The 16969-nt window shown below is 36.1% G+C and overlaps 1 protein-coding gene across 1 annotated transcript in view; it reads right to left on the bottom strand.

Moving 5' to 3' along the window:
• LOC135219285 (uncharacterized) overlaps positions 1 to 16747 on the bottom strand; it is a 23214-nt gene extending 6467 nt beyond the window's left edge. Inside the window, exons 1-3 of the mRNA XM_064255920.1 lie at positions 16464 to 16747; positions 6165 to 6275; positions 5198 to 5327 (exon numbers count right to left, since the gene is read on the bottom strand). Of these exons, the coding sequence (XP_064111990.1) occupies positions 5198 to 5327; positions 6165 to 6275; positions 16464 to 16747 (525 nt within the window). The remainder of the gene's footprint in view (positions 1 to 5197; positions 5328 to 6164; positions 6276 to 16463) is intronic.
• Between the last annotated feature and the right edge of the window lie 222 nt (positions 16748 to 16969).

Here is a 16969-nt window from a genome sequence, read left to right as displayed (position 1 = left end):
TTAAAGATATTTTTCCTTCGTGCACTGCTGAGCCTACCCGGGTGACAGCAAAAATAGACTGAGTGATGTAAATACTTTAAGGAGTGGAAGGAGTGTAACGGAGGGTTTGTGACGTCATAGGTTACTATGAGGATGGCAATTAGTAATGTATATGGGAATAAATCATTCGTGCAAAGTTTAAGTCTAGCAAGGAAAAAAAATATTATCGCGTAGCAATGTAAAATAGTACGACCTCAAGCAAACCATATATATATACACACATACATACACACATATATATATACATATACATATATATGCTATTACATGCATATCTATTGATCTAAAATAGCGTGGACCAACAATAAGTCTGCTTTTTTCTGCGTCTTTCTCGACATGAAACGCAAATGTTTTTTTATGTATACTGATGAAGCTGTTGCGGTATTGAAAGTAAAGTTATACAAGTATTTACTACTTTCTTGAACTTTTTATTATATTTAGAAATGGTTAAAATGCGCATGCCTTTGAGGTCTTCTTGTGAGAAAGAACTTGCACTAATTAACTGGAATTCCCATAAAAGAAAATTAATAAAGATTTAATGGAATTTTTAGCTGATGTTGAAATGATTGGTTGTTGTGAGAGAAAAATGAAACAATTACTTCCAATATTAGCGCGTTGATCAAAGACTTTGATATTTCTCTGTTAAGGAAGAAAAGGAATATTTAACATGATGTACTAGACACTAATCGCATTTTTTGTACATATATTTTTTGAAGTCAATAAGGATTAGGACGTTGAAGTATTCGTCTAGTTCGATTATATTTTAAAGCTTTAAAATCAAAGTCATTAATCGTTCTTTTTTGTTTTTCTTTTCTGAAATAAGACAATTGCAATTTTATTTTTAGAACACTTTGCTTTTATCACACTTTTCTTTTAAGTAATTAGAACGATACAAACTTCGTGCTCACGAATCTTTACAAGTCTCTAAAATCGTGGCCACAGCCCATATTTGCTCATATTGGAGATCCCATAGATTTTGGAATTAACAAATCAAATTTAAGCCAATGCCGTACACTCGAGTCCTCGTGCCAAACCTAGTACCAGCCAGCTGCTTTTGTTTGTTTGTATGGTGGAACCAGTGGTTATTCAGCAACGGGACCAGCGACAGCGACTTTACGTGACTTCCGAACCACGTCTAGAGTGAACTTCTATCATCAGAAATACGCATCTCTGACCCCTCAATGGAATGCCCGAGAATCGAACAGCCAGCTGTTCTGCCCATCCTCGTGAAAATGACCAGCGATGCAACTAACTGGAGTTCCCCCACCTGAAAGCAAAGCATCTTTTGAACAATGACACGCCTCTCTGGGGGCAACCATCGTCGGCCGTAACGTAAAAGGTCACCGGGAGAGCGTCAAGAGAGAGACGCGTCTCCTTATGACCCATTTGGGTGGAATACTTCCGGGACCCTTGAACCTAACCTTTTTCTGTTCGCTTTATTTTTTACTTCGTTTTCTATGCCGGAGTATAAAGAGGGTATATGTTTGTATCAACCAGTCGAATCCAAGTGGGGAGAGAGAGAGAGAGAGAGAGAGAGATAGAGAGAGAGAGAGAGAGAGTGAGAGAGAGAGAGGCGAGGTCCCAAAGCTCGGGAGGAGGGGAAAAAGGCTGGGAAAAAGGCGAAAAACCTACCAATTGTTTCAATACAGCATCACAAGAGGAGATAAACACTCATAATTCAGATCAGCTATACGTAATGATTGTTTGCTTATGAGCTGAGGACGTTAACTACTTAAACAATTATTTTACTCGGCACCATGAAGTCTATTGTTATCTAGGGTGATTGCAAACACTGTGGATAAATTGAAGAGCAAAACACACACTCACACACCACACACACACACGCATATATATATATATATACTATATATATATATATATATATATATATATATATATATATATGTGTGTGTGTGTGTGTGTGTGTGTGGTGTGTGTGTAATTTCCTGCTGGACGCAAGGAGGACCCCGCGAGTTTCGATCAGAATAATAATAAACGTATTGTATCGATTATCTTGTGGATCTATAATATATATATATAATATATATATATATATATATATATATATATATATATATATATATCTCTATATAGTATATTATATATATAGCCACAAAATATAAGATACAATACCATCATCATTACTCTGATCGAACCTCGTGGGGTCCTCGTTGTGCCCAGCAGGAAATGATGATACATTTTACTATCCTCCCCCCCCCACCTGAATCTCGGTTCCCTGTAGCTATAAATCTCGACGTTGAACGTGAAAGTCTGTGCTTGTGAAAAATTTACAGTAAGATGCTCTCTAACAGATTAGGCGATCCGTCTCTCTTGGCTGACGTCGTCGGGAGATAAGATAAGATATATAATTTAAGAACTATGTTCCTTGGCAAATGAGTTCTTCGTTTGACGAGCGGTTTACGCGCTCTCCTACCGATTCGGTAGTCCCGAGTTCGATTCCCCCGGTGATTAGAAATTTGTTTCTCGATATCATGTGGTTCGGATCCCACAACAGCTGTAGGTTCCGCTGCTAGGTAACCAATTGGTTCCTAGCCACGTAAAAATGTTAATTATTCGGGCCAGCCCTATTTGTTTGCTTGTTTGTATAGTGTTTTTACGTTGCATGGAACCAGTGGTTATTCAGCAACGGGACCAACGGCTTTACGTGACTTCCGAAGCACGTCGAGAGTGAACTTCCTCAATGGAGTGCCCGAGAATCGAACTTGCGGCCAACGAGGTGGCATGCCAACACCATACCGACCACGCCACTTAGGCACTGGGGCCCTAAGAGAGCTATTAATTAGCTGCTTCCGTCTACTGTTGCTCTCTCTCTCTCTCTCCTCTCTCTCTCTCTCTCTCTCTCTCTCTCATCTATTCATATGAGAAATAAAATCTCTGTGAGTTCGATGTCGAGGGAAAAATCTCCTTGCGCTAGAACGCCCTTATCTTTATCAACGTGTTCATCCGCTAGGATGATCAGGAGACCCAAAAAATCGGAATAAACATCTTCTGGAATGTCGCATATCTCCCTCTCATATTCAAGGCTCTTTTCCCATTACAGCGTCCTTGATTTTGTCCTTCCGTTGTCCAGGTATTCAAATTGGCACTGATAATAAATAGTACAGGGTGTCCATAAAGTGCCAGCACCATTATACGTATTTATTAAGCAGAATGGTACTCGGACTTTATGGACACCCTGTATTACCAGAAAAATGTATTTCTATTGATTGTGAAAATTTTTTATCATCTTTTGAGAGAGAGAGAGACAGAGAGAGAGAGAGAGCCATAACTTACCCTGGTTTATGATGATTGTCCAGCTCACATGAGGATGTAACTTCCTGGCATGAGATGGTGCTATGCTACGCCCTCTCTCTCTCTCTTTGATGGATGCATCGGAACGTAAAACTCATTTTTTGGACGAATTCTCTTGGTGGAAAAACAGAAGTAGCTTTGTCTCCTTGTCATTGTTGAGTTTTGTTTGAAACTGTGTGTGTGTGTTTACTATTCTCTATTCGCTGAAATGTAAAAGTAATCTTTTGGATGAGTTCTTGGGATGCAAAAATTAACCTCTCTCTCTCTCTCTCTCTCTCTCATGGCAAAGTTACGAGAAAATACAGTTGATATTATTCGTAAAAACTAATAAAAATTGATTGATGAATATTTTCATTTTTAATCAGCTGCGATTTAATGTACATGGAATTTCTGATGAATTTTTTTTTATCAAATTTTTAACTTTTCCATCGGCTTTTAAAAATCGTTAAGCTTTAAAACCGTAGTTCAGAAAATTATGTAATTATTTTGAAGGACAATAGGAAGAGGTAATGTTGGATGAATATGCCTATAGATATATATAGGATATATATATATATCTATTTTTATATATATATATATATATATATATATATATATATATATATAGATATATATATTATATATCACATATATATATATATATATATATATATATATATATATATATATATATATATATATATATATATATATATATATATATATATATATATATTTATGTATGAGCCCGGCCTTGAGAGAGGCTCGATACGTAAACAGAAATAATTGAGGGAGAACAAGATGAAATTACTTGAACTTACCGTAAAAACTGATTTATCGTGAATATTTAATCTAGAGGAACAGGTCGCCAGAAACTCAGCTAGTTACTTTACAGCTATTTATTTACAAAAGGCCCTTACTGGCCTGGAGAAAAGTAAATGCAGCGTCCACATTGGGACCCATATATCTCTCACAAATGGATAGCTGGCTAAAATGTGATTTGTGAAAGCTGGTTTCATAATCTTCGGTAATGCAACACTTGCGGGCAGATAGACGTGACACGTGACTCAGGAATCTGGATGCAATATTCAGTGTATCGTTGCGGAAAAATGCGGCCTGACTTTGTTTCAGGTCTGGGGTTCGGGAGCGCCAGTATGCCGAGCCGATAGGCTTAAGTGTGGGAGGCTGGCTGGCTGGACATCCGTTCGAGGTCACAAAACTGCCGTCGACTGAGGGCGATACTGGTTGTCCTGGAATCACGGGCTTCCAAATACCGCCTCGGGCATTGCCTGAAAGTGATCACAACAACCAGCAAATTGGGAAGGAAAAAGAAGTCTTATTGTAGAGGTCCCTAAGATCCATCTCGAAGCCTAGCTACTCTTGTGACTTGCCTCTCTTACCCTAAGCTTCCGTCAGACCGGAAATGTCTCCCAACCTTACTACGACATGCTCTCTCCCAACATCAGTTGCTTTAGGAGAAGGCATGGCTGCTTCTTTTATAAATACAATTAATAAAAAAACTGCTGGGAAGGCGAGGCGTTCTATAAGCATCACAATATATCTATATATATATATATATATATATATATATATATATATATATATAATATATATATATATAATATATATATGTAAGTATATAATATAATATAAATATATATATATATATATATATATATATATATATATATATATATATATATATATATATATATTTATACATATATCTATACATAAATATATATATGTATATATATATATATATATATATATATATATATATATATATATATATATATATGTAATAGATATATATATATATAGTCCGCATATAATTCACTTTTTTAACATAAACCGAGTCCCTTACGAGTGTGGTTGCCAGAGAAGACCGCCAATAGTAAGATGGAAAGAAAGAGACCATGAAAGTAGGTACAGTAAAAGGAAATGAAATGGGGTTGCAAGCCAGGGGCCCGTCGGGGACGCCTCCAGAGGACCGACTTTAACAAAAACGAAGTTTTAAGCATAACGTTCAATCCCGCGGCAGCTACATCAAACTTCAGCAATTTTGGAAACAATGTTTCTCATCTCCTACTTTTCCTTACCAGACAATTTTCTCACTCGATCAATTTGTCATCAAGAACCAGATCTCGAAGACATATCGGCAAGCTTCCTCAACTCCGATTCCTCTCGTTAAGAAACAGCAGACTGAGTGTTGCCGAGAACAAAATAATAATGACTCCCCATCTACCCCCCCCCCCCCACCCGCCTCCCCCGCAACGGAAGCAACTTTTAAATGAATGCAACTTTGGAGACGTCGGAAATAATATGTCATCGGGATCTGGAAATTTGAAGAGGAAGAATTTTCGTTTAGTTAATCGCCTCTCTCTCTCTCTCTTTCTCTCTCTCATGTATTTTATGTATGGAACTTTTATACCAACTGTAAAACTAAAAATGTGGGAATAAAGACATTATTATTAAATTATTATTATTTTATTATTATTATTATTATTATTATAATTTTATTCTCTCTCTCTCTCTCTCTCTCTCTCTTCTCATGTAGTTTATACAACGAACTTTATATATACTTTTAACTAAAATGAGAAAATAAAATAACATTAATATTATTAGTATTATTATTATTCTCTCTCTCTCTCTCATGTAGTTTATATAAGGAACTTTATATAAACTTTTAACTAAAATGAGAAAAAATAACATTAATATTATTAGTATTATTATTATTCTCTCTCTCTCTCTCTCGACCGCCCCCCCTTAAAATAAAGTAACACCTTATCATACTTTCTCACTTCGACCCAATTTTTCCCGCTGGCTCTTACAGTCGACGTCTCCGCGTCGTTAATCGAGTCATCGTGCCCAGAATCCCACGTCTGGAATCAGCTCTCGGGTACTGGAACTTAATATGCATGAGGGGCGTCTCTTCTGCTGACCTGAGAAGAAGAAGAAGAAGAAGAAGAAGAAGAAGAAGAAGAAGAAGAGGTCTTAAATGCCTCATCTGTGACACCTCACCTCTACACACCCCCAGGCATCTGTTTTCCTCTCGTCTCTCAGTCATAGAGTGAATGGTTCATCCGGCCAGAGTCTCCGTCACCTTTGAGAAGTTTAACTTTTTCGAAAATTGCTGTTTATGGTCCCTTAATGTCCCATTTAGGGGAGGCGACAGAGTTCTGAATAGATTAAAGCCTTCTCAGCGTCACGGGACTTTGTCTGGTTTTTGTCCGTTACATAATGGCTTGTCTATATCTTTCCTTTTAAATACGATTTTTTTCTTTTATATTTTTTATTAGATATAGGACTTGGTACCAGAATTCTCCTTCATCCACTTATTGAAGATTTAATTCTCTTTTCGTGTTTTTTTTTTCTTCCTTCCATCTAAGTAAGATATTTTTTTTATTAGATACAGAAATTTTCTCCATCCACTGAAATGGAGATTTAATTCTCTTTTCGTTTTTCTTTTGATTTGAGTTTCCTTCTCCAGGATTTCCATCTTAGTGACGTCATCCTGGAAAAGTGTTACGCGTCGTTGTTACTCCTCAAGCATTCATTAGGAAACAAGAAAAAAAGCTATACTACTTATTTCCGTGGTACCTGTGGAAGCTTGTCATTTTTATTTGTTTTTTTACATTTTGCGTTTCCTTTTCCTTAGTGATAGGGTCCACTCGAATCTTTCCTAGATAGTGATGAGCCCCAAGTGTTTCAACCCGGTATGTATCCATCCACCTTTGTGGCCCGTTGGGGATGACCGTCAAAACATAAACAAAAGACTATCAATATCATAAAGATAACGACCCCCAAAAGAAATATTAGTCCTAGATAGCGACCATCGTAAAACCCTTCAGGGTCACTTTCTAGGAAAGATCAGTCTATTCCTCTCTGACTAGATACCATTTTCAACGCGAATGATGATTTGACCAGAATTCTTTCGGAGCGAGTTGAACAGCCATTACCAATGGAAGAGTCAAAACCCGTCATATTCCCCGGAGCTTGTTTTGAGAGGCAAGAGAAAAAGGAATAAGATATTTAATCAAACACGCAAGGATTTATCGCATGTGAATGTAATGAGAAATATTGGTACAAGCCACATAATTAAAACTGTAGATACATTGATTAGACGGAAATTGGATAAAAAAACAGTTCTCTAGTATATTGCATTTATTTTGTACATTTTAATGCCAATTATATATATATATATATATATATATATATATATATATATATATATATATATATATACATATTTTAAATTATATTTACTATATATATATATATATATATATATATATATATATAGATTATATATATTATAGATATATTATATATATATATATGTGTGTGTGTGTGTGACCTACGCAGGTGGATATCTCGTTCGCTTTTCCTCTAAGTAACTAGAAACCATGGACACTCACTCTCTCTCTCTCTCTCTCTCTCTCTCTAGATTTCCATACTGTGCAATTACATTAGGTTTGGTGATAATCGGTTTCATTTGTCCAACATAATGTTTTCTGCTACACGAAATATATATATATATATATATATATATATATATATATATATATATATATATATTATATATATTGTATGTATATATATATATATATATATATATATATATATATATATATATATATATATATATATATATATATATTCGTATTGCCGAACACATTATGTCGCAGAAATATAGGATTATACCAACAAAACCTTATGTAGATGTAGAGTATGGAAAACAGAGAGAGAGAGAGAGAGAGAGAGAGAGAGAGAGAGAGAGAGAGAGAGGGGGGGGGTGTCTCTGGTTTCCAATTACCGAGGGGGGAGAGGAAGCAAGACAGAGATCTCCAACTACGTAGGACGTCTTCCTTGGCAACAGGAGCAGGAAGCCGCCAATTCAACAGAGTAAGTCAAAAGCTGTTTGTATCCGATGGTGCCAAGACTTCAAAATAGTTTCAGGCCATCTGTGGACAAGGAAAGAAACTGAGTTTAGTTACCGAGGAGTTTTGCATTTTAACAATATAGGAAAAAAATTATTTTGCTTTACTTAAATTTAGTTTTATAAATAATTAGATAAAATCTAAAAACTGGGGTTAAAAATAGCTCTCCAGTGTATATTAGTTTCAGTAAATTTGAAGGTATTTTGAGTTATTAATAACATATCTACGTTAACTAATATCGTCATATAAAAGCTTCATTAACTTGTGACAGTTCTGCGTTATGTGGGATTTCCGTCATTAATTCGACCCCTCATATGAATACAATAATTACAATGTTACGTTGTCTTGTTAACGAGGAAATAGGCTCATGAATACAAAAGACCCCCCATGGGTTGGGGTTTGGGGGAGGTTTGGGTAGTGCACCTCAAGGGATGAACTATAGGCATTACTAAATGTTCTTTGAAGCGACCCATCGACCCCTAGATGCAACCCCTTTCGTTCCTTTTACTGTTCATTCTTTCATATTATCTTTCTTCCATCTTGCTATCCACCTTCTCTTAATAATTACTTACTTTCAAACCCACCTACTCTCAATTTCCTTTCCAGCGCTGAATGACCTCATAGGTCCCAGTGCTTGGCCTTTGGTCAAAAGTCTATATTCCATTCCATTCCAATACGAGAGAAGAGGATAATACAGAACAAATTATTGGTGGACGCTGGAAACTAAGCGATGGGAAATTCAGAAGCTTTGCATGAAAGGAGAATTATTTCTCATATTCAATTTTAATATCTATAATTTTCACAGTATTCAATTTATTGACTGTTTCGCTCCCACCACTGTCAGGTTTTGGAATTTTCTCAAAAGGTATTAAATCGCCTATTTCATTGCCTCTTAACACGCCCTCACACATTACACACACACAAACACACACACACACACACATAAAAGAACAGCCTTGTTTACCCTAATATCAGCTGATTTTAGGCGGGAACCCAAAGCAGGCCAACCGTAGTTGCGGGAAGGGGGAAATAAAGACTTTTGTCAGGCTTAGGGACGTATCCCAAAAGGGAGTGTGTAGGTACTTATTAGGCCTACGTCTAAGCTAAGCTCTTTTTCCTGTGAACCCTTCGCTGGCCTTATGCTCTGTTTCCAGGATGCCCTGCTCTTGGGGGGATAAGCTGAACCCATCCCCCATGAATCACACCTGCATTTCAACCTCAGTCCACTCCAAGCCGTGACCTCGGGATGCCCCAGCCTTCCCATTAGGACTCCCACGCGTTACTGGCGCGCCCAGGCCTGAGACAAAGCCGACGCCACATTCTACAAAGGCCCGCTTACTATGGCATCCAGATTTGCTGAGTCACGTGTCCAAGTCTTCGCGCCCGCAAGTGCTGCATTACTGCAAGATAATATGAATAATTTTGAAATCCAGCATTTACGTGAATCTCATTTTAGTCAGCTATCCCCTTGTGAGAGATAATATTAGTCCCCGTGCGGATAAGCTGCATTTACTCTTTTTCCAGGCCATTAAACGGCCTCTTGTAAATAAATGTATGTAAAGTAATTAGCTGAGTTTTCTGGCGACCTTTTTCTCTAAAAATCATAATACCAAAAAAAACCCTTTTTAAGGTAAGTTAAAATCCAGTTACCTTGCATTTCCATATATTATTTTGGGCCACACGAGGCCGGCTCAAACGTAAATATCTATATGATATATATATATATATATATATATATATATATATATATTATATATATACCCTATATATATATATATATATATATATATTATATATATATAGATATAGATATGATATATATATATATATATATTATATATATATATATATATAATATATATATATATATATATATATATATATATCTATATATATATATATATATATATATATATATATGTATATATATATCTATATCTATATATATAATATTTTTTTTTTATTTTTTTTATTAAACATTCATACATACACATGCACACGCACATATACATATATATGCATGTGTATCACTGATAAACGAAACACGGTATATACAACACGACCGGTTTCATCTTTACTTTACAAATCATTATCAAGAAGACTGAATATACCGGTAGATATTTTACATGACTATGACAGGATAACATAACAAACGATGAATATACAGACGGTTGCAAAAAAAAAAAAATAAAAAAAAATAAAGGCAAAAAACAATATTAAAAATAGTGCAAGCTTAAGGCTCCTGCCTTTTCCTGTTAGATACGATTTTTTATAAGCCTTTTTTTATGTCCAATTATATAATAAACAAGTAAAATTTCTTTTCGGCCCATAAAACTCTTAGTCGCGACCCATGAAACTCGGCCACGGCCCGATGGTGGCTTATGTTGTTAGTACCTATATAGCGCTGCCAGAAGTACGTTATTATGAATAACTTAAACTTCAACCAAATATAAACTACAGAGGCTAGAGGGGTGCAATTTGGTATGCTTGTTGATTGGAGGGTGGATGATCAACATAGCAATTTGCAGCCCTCTAGTCTCGGTAGGTTTAAGATCTGAGGGCGGACAGAAAAATTCCATCTCAATAGTTTTCTTTTACAGAAAACCAAAAGCCTGTCGTGTAATTGCTCTGGAAATCCGTCATGGCAATATGTCTGACTCGAAATTTCGCGAAAAATAGTTTAGTCGTGAAATTAGGTTTTCGTGGAAGTGAAAAATTGGATTTCTCAAGAATACTTCTGTGTTCCATCCTCAAACAGAGTAAAAGCTCTCCTCTAAGCAACTTTTTGCTTTGCTTTGGCGTCGCAAAAGGAAAAAACGAGCTAAAAAACGAGCTAAATAAAAAACAAGAATTAAAGGAAAAATCGAGCTAAAGGAAAGAAACGAGCTAAAGAAAAAAAAAAACCAGTAAAGGAAAAAAAAGGCGAGGTAAAGAAAAAAAAAGGAGCTGAAGGAAAAAAAGGGGCTAAATAAAGAAAAAACGAGCTTAAAGAAAAAAAAGAAATCGAAGGCTAAAGGGAAAAACGAGCTAACCCAACTATGTATAGAGTTTTTATTTTCATTCGTGATTCATATGATTTACTTATGAGTTTGTTTGTGTTCGTCCTATTTTGATTTTAAAATTTACTTTCTTGTGTTGTTATTATTTTATTATTATTTATTATTATTATTAGGTTATTATTATTATTATTATTATTATTTATTATATTATTTATTATATTAACCAACCTGTAACCCCATTTGAAAGCACAAACTCAAATACGGAGAAAATAAATAAACAAATAAAGACTAACCAACCTAAGAGAAATAACAAAGAAAACCGTATTTGACAAAACCATTAAAAGTTAAAAGACTTCTTTCTGCAGGAAAAAAGAAAGACATATTTCACCTCGTAAAAGAAATAAAAATAAAAAGCCTAACAATTTGACAGTGGAAACTAGATATTTTACCTCGTAAAAATAAAAATAAAAAAAATAAAATATAAGCAGCCTGAAATTTGATTGTGATTAATAGATATTTACCTTGTGAAAAAAAAAGCCTGAAAATAAAATATTTTACCTCCCAAATCACAATAAGATAAAAATAAGCCTGGAAATGTGATAAGAGAAACTCAATGATATTCACGCCCTTAACGACCTGCGTCCCCCCAATCCCCGCCCCCCCAAACAAACTTCCAAATCAGATAAAAAGGGGGGGGATATCAAGTTATCTTGGCCCCTGGTTTTGTGGAGGAGGTTTAAGAAAACTCCAGTATCCCCGAGAGCAAATGATAAAGATGAAATCACAAAGGGCTGAGTTCGAGAGGAGAAAGTTGACCTCAATTGAAGGAGATGGAGCCAAATTAGACACCTGTTGTCACTGCTGGGATCGGTCTGCTCATTTTAATATCTCCTTTTATTTCTTTATAAAGGTGCGCTGGGTCGGGGGTTGATATAATTTTTTAAATTATTTTTTGTATGGGTGAAAGGTATGTGAATGTTTATATTCCTTTATTAATTTTTCATTAATTTTTTTTTCAATAATATTAGAATTTCCTATGGAGTGAAAGATACATTAATGTTTATCGTCCCTTATTCCTGTTTTTGAATTAATTTTTTAAAGAATATTCGATTAGGATACAAAATTTTGGCCAAATATCAGTGAGGTTACTCACTTATCAGTTTTTTTTTATAATAGAATTTGTTATGGAGTGAAAGATACATGCTTCTCATTCCTTGTTCCCTTTTCATAAATTTTTCTTAATGAATATTCGACTAGGTTAAAAAAAATTTGGCCAAAGGCAAAGCTATGGGATCACTGAGGTCAATCAGCGCGGGAAAATAATGTTGAAACAATTGTTAGGAGAGGGGGGTGGGGAAGTAAGATGAAGAAAGAGAATAAAATCGGAAGTACAGTAAAAGGAACAAAAGGGGTTGCAGCAAGGGACCGAAGGGACGCTGCAATGAACCTTTAAGTAATGCCTACAGTGCACCGTGTGAGGTGTACTGACGGGCCTACACCCCTACGGTATATAACGTTTGTAAACAATTGTATTTAATCTTTATTTTTTATTACTTTGCCTTAATAGGTTCTAACATCTGGTTGTGTTATTGTGACTATTAACGGTTTTTTTTTTTTTAGAGCCAGAGAAGGAAGCTTAAATCCTCTTATCTCTACTTAACATCAAAGGTCTTCACTGCGGGAAATGAACGCAGTACATAAAAAATTTGAACGCCTTTCCACTTTTTGACTATAGTAAAAGTATACTTGAGAGTAATTTCCCGTATGTTTGGCCTTTCTGGAGCTGAGCCATCAATAATATCTTAATAATAATAAGTAAAGGGGTATTACTTTCTATGATTAGCTATTCCGTGAAATATTTATGTTGCTACAGAGGGAGAGATCGGGGTTTGCTATAGTTTATATTTGTATTCCTTTGTGACAGACAGACAGACAGACACGTACACAGCATATGCACTAGCTCTCCAGTAGTGGTTCAGCACCTGACAAACATCGTTTCTACATAAGAACTACAATCATAAAGGGATTGTTGAGCCAACTCCTTTATGGAAGTGAAGTGTGGTTGTTGAATATAAATAACTGTTGTGTTGTTGTTGTTTTTTTATGTAGCCACTCCCTGTTAAGTGAAACAGCTTAATGTTTACAAATATGTTTATGTAGTAAATATTTCTTAAGAAAATTAGTTTTATTGGTGAAGTTTCTTGTTTTTTTTTTATAATTAAAAATTTAATTTCCGTGTTTTAATATGCCAATTTTGAAAGCGAGAAGCTCAAATGATTTAATTCACTGTGTTTAAATGAGGGCAATTTTTTTATGCATCGTAGGTACCTATCCTCTGTTTATCGAGCTTGTTTACAATAAAAAAAAAAGGGGGGGGGGGGGCGGCGGTGTCATTGTTAGATTGTAAGTCAAGTCATTCTGGAGCCGTCAAGACTTCGGAGATAAGGTCTTTGCAAGTTTCTTCGCCGAAACTTTACTAATTAGGGAGACTTTGGACTCCAAAGTAGACGTCGACCATTTTTAATCATTACTTATGGACCTGGGCACGGAAAGACAGAATACCATTCAGGCCGAAGTCACAGCGCTGGGACCTGTATGGTCATTCAGCGCTGAAAGGGAAATGAATACCAGGAGCTTGCAAAGCCGTAACAGGAGGAAAATCTCAAAGCAGTTGCACTATGAAATAATTGTTAGGAGTGAGTGGAAACTAAAATGGAAGAAGGAATATGAACGGAGGAACAATAAAAAGAATGAAAGGTGTTGCAGCTAAGGGCCAAAGGGAATCCGCAAAGAACCATGTTTAAGTAATGCCTACAGTGCACAGCGTGAAGTGCACTGGCGGCATTAACCACCTCCGCCCCCCCATCCCGTCCCAAAAGCGGATCATAATATTTACTTTCTCCCGACTTTTATATCCTGAAAGACGTCGCTCGCGAAATTTAGAAAAAAAAAAAAATCTAAAAAAAAAAGGTTTGAAAGGGATCCAGTCCATAAGACTTCGACACTATTGACATACGGCGGCGATAAAAGTAATCCTCGGGGTCCTTCAATAGAGCAGAGAATTTTTTTTTTTTTTTTTTTTCAAAATTCCTTTTTATTCTTATCGCATTCAGAAAAACCTCGAAGCTCAAGTGGCGACCTTTTAGTGCGAATTGTGGAGGAAAACAAGTGGAAAGAAATGGGGAATTATTTCACAGGAGTCAGAGGCACAACAAGAAATTTCTGGCATGCAATAAACCACTGGTGGAGAGAAAGAGAGAGAGAGAGAGCACTTTACTCAAAAAGATAGGGTGCCATTCGGATTTTCAAAAAAATTTATATACACATTTCTAGAATTTTCTTAATGATCATAGACGTGAAGAATATCACTACCGTGGGTGGTGGAGAGAGAGAGAGAGAGAGAAGACCACCAGCATTTTACTCAAAAAGATATGGTGTCATTCGGCATTATTTCCATACTATCTACACATCTTTCAAGACTGTTTTTATGAACACAGATTCGTGGATTCTTAGATACGGAGTTCTAATACAAAAGACTATAATCATGACAAGCGTAGCTGAAGGTCATTCCTAAATGCTTTTCAATCATCCTTCTCTTAACCCACCCACTCACTCCCTAATTATAACAAGGCGTGATCCGACCTCCAGCTTACTTGGGACGCGTGCATGCTAAATTCACGGTCAAGTAAATCCTTGTTTCACTCATGAAAATTAAAATAAATATGCTATGTTTTATTACAAATTTATTTTTTCTGTGCTGCTAAACATGCACATTATTTATCATTTTACATTTGTATTCTAATAAATAAATCATAAATATATTATCCTAGAATGCCCTGTAGTCTTTAATTCAAGCGAAAACGCCTTTTTTCAGACCTTTTTAGGCCTTTCTGTAGACTGTCTACTCCCCCCTCTCACCCCCCACAACAACAACAACAACCACAAAGTAGCGAAGAAAAGCAAAACTTCTCTTTACCGAAAAAATAAGTGAAACTTCTTCTCCTCAGAATCCCAACCTGCAAATTGCAAAGCTGGCTGTGTTTACATTCGTCATTTAAATGAAATGTCTCTATTGTCACAAGAAAACTTTCCTTCTTCCATTTCTCGACGTGGTTCGGATCTCAAAATACGCTGTAGGTCCAGTTGCTAGGTAACCAGTTATACAATATATACACACATATATATATATATATATATATATTATATATATATATATAATATATATATATATATATATATATATATATATATATATATATAATTTATATATATCTAACGCGTTTATAACTTGTAAGGTCTATATACATAAATATGAGTATACACTTCCAAATACAAACTCAGGTGTAAGTTCATCACATATCACGTAACGCGCCCGAAACCCCATAATGGACCAAAACGCTTTGATTGAATCAGATTGAATTTCCCCAACAGAAATAATAACAAATACATTTAATATCCATTTGGGTTCAGGTTTCATTCCAGGTAAAGCTGTTGATTACTGGTATGGCTGCGATCATTGCATTCATAGAAATTGCAGTGAAAGGTATTTCAATGAAGGCAATTGTTGAGGATTTAGGGACTAATTCATTGTTGTTTATGGTCGAGGGCGATCAAGGTGACACACAGATGACTGAATTCTTGTGTGTGAGGAAACTTCAGAAAGATGAAATGGCTCTTTCTAGACAGTGACCCTCAATAAGGGTGAGGGGTCATTATCTAGAACTGATATTTTTTGGGAGGTCATTAGCTAAGACTGAACTACTTGGGAGCCACTATCTAGGAAAGATCCCAAGGATCTTTCCTAGATAGTGACCCCCAACAAGGCTCGAGGGTCAATATCTAGAACTGTTATTTCTCGCACTACTTGGAGGAAGGTCACTATCTATGAAAGATCCGAAGAAAATATATAATTATTGTTCCCAGGCAGTTCATATTCCTCGTTGCACACTGAGGAGCAGCTTCCGCTTTGGTTTCGTGGCATCATGCAATATCTTGCAAGAGCTCTTGCAAGGATCGCAAAAATTTGTTTAAGAAAGAAATGTCGATTAATCAGGAAATTCAGCCCGTTGATGTACTCCTCAGAGCCTTTGGGGTTTGCGAGGTTTTAAATTCCTATAACGAAAAATGAAGATGCTTTAACATAAGGTGATTTACGTTGCTTCTTTCGACAAAGGAGCTGGAAACGGGGTACAGCACTAGGTGGAATGTTGGGGCGGGAGTGGGGGTGGTGAGGGGATGTCCAAGGGAGGAGGAGGAAGAGGAAGAGGAAGAGGAGGAGGAAGGTGGAAAGGAGTAGGAGGAGGAGTAGGGGAGGAGGAAGGTAGAATAGGAAGAAGAGGAGGAGGAGGAGGAGTAGGGGAAGAGGAAAGAGTAGGAGGAAAGAGGAGGAGGAGGAAGGAAGAAAGAGGAGGAGGAGGAGGAGATTAGGGTGAGGCCAGGGAAGGTTAAAAAACCGCACCAAGTTTTCCGACACATTACAGTGAATATTTGGCCGAAGTTCGTAAGTCACACTAGAAAATATCACGAGAACTTTTCCCTGCCAAGCAAATGAAGCATTTACAAAGAAGTGGATCCTATTCTGGTTTATAAATATATTAAAATTTTACTGCATTCTATACTTTAAGTATTCGTCTTGCGATGTGTGTAGTGAGGAGACACCAATTATTTATGATATAGTTCGCGTATTTTCTTCAATGT

Source organism: Macrobrachium nipponense, chromosome 19, assembly GCF_015104395.2.
Source record: "Macrobrachium nipponense isolate FS-2020 chromosome 19, ASM1510439v2, whole genome shotgun sequence".
In the NCBI taxonomy this organism is placed as follows: domain Eukaryota; kingdom Metazoa; phylum Arthropoda; class Malacostraca; order Decapoda; family Palaemonidae; genus Macrobrachium; species Macrobrachium nipponense.
Note: the sequence above shows the minus strand (reverse complement) of the source record. Positions and strands in the feature narration are given on the sequence as shown.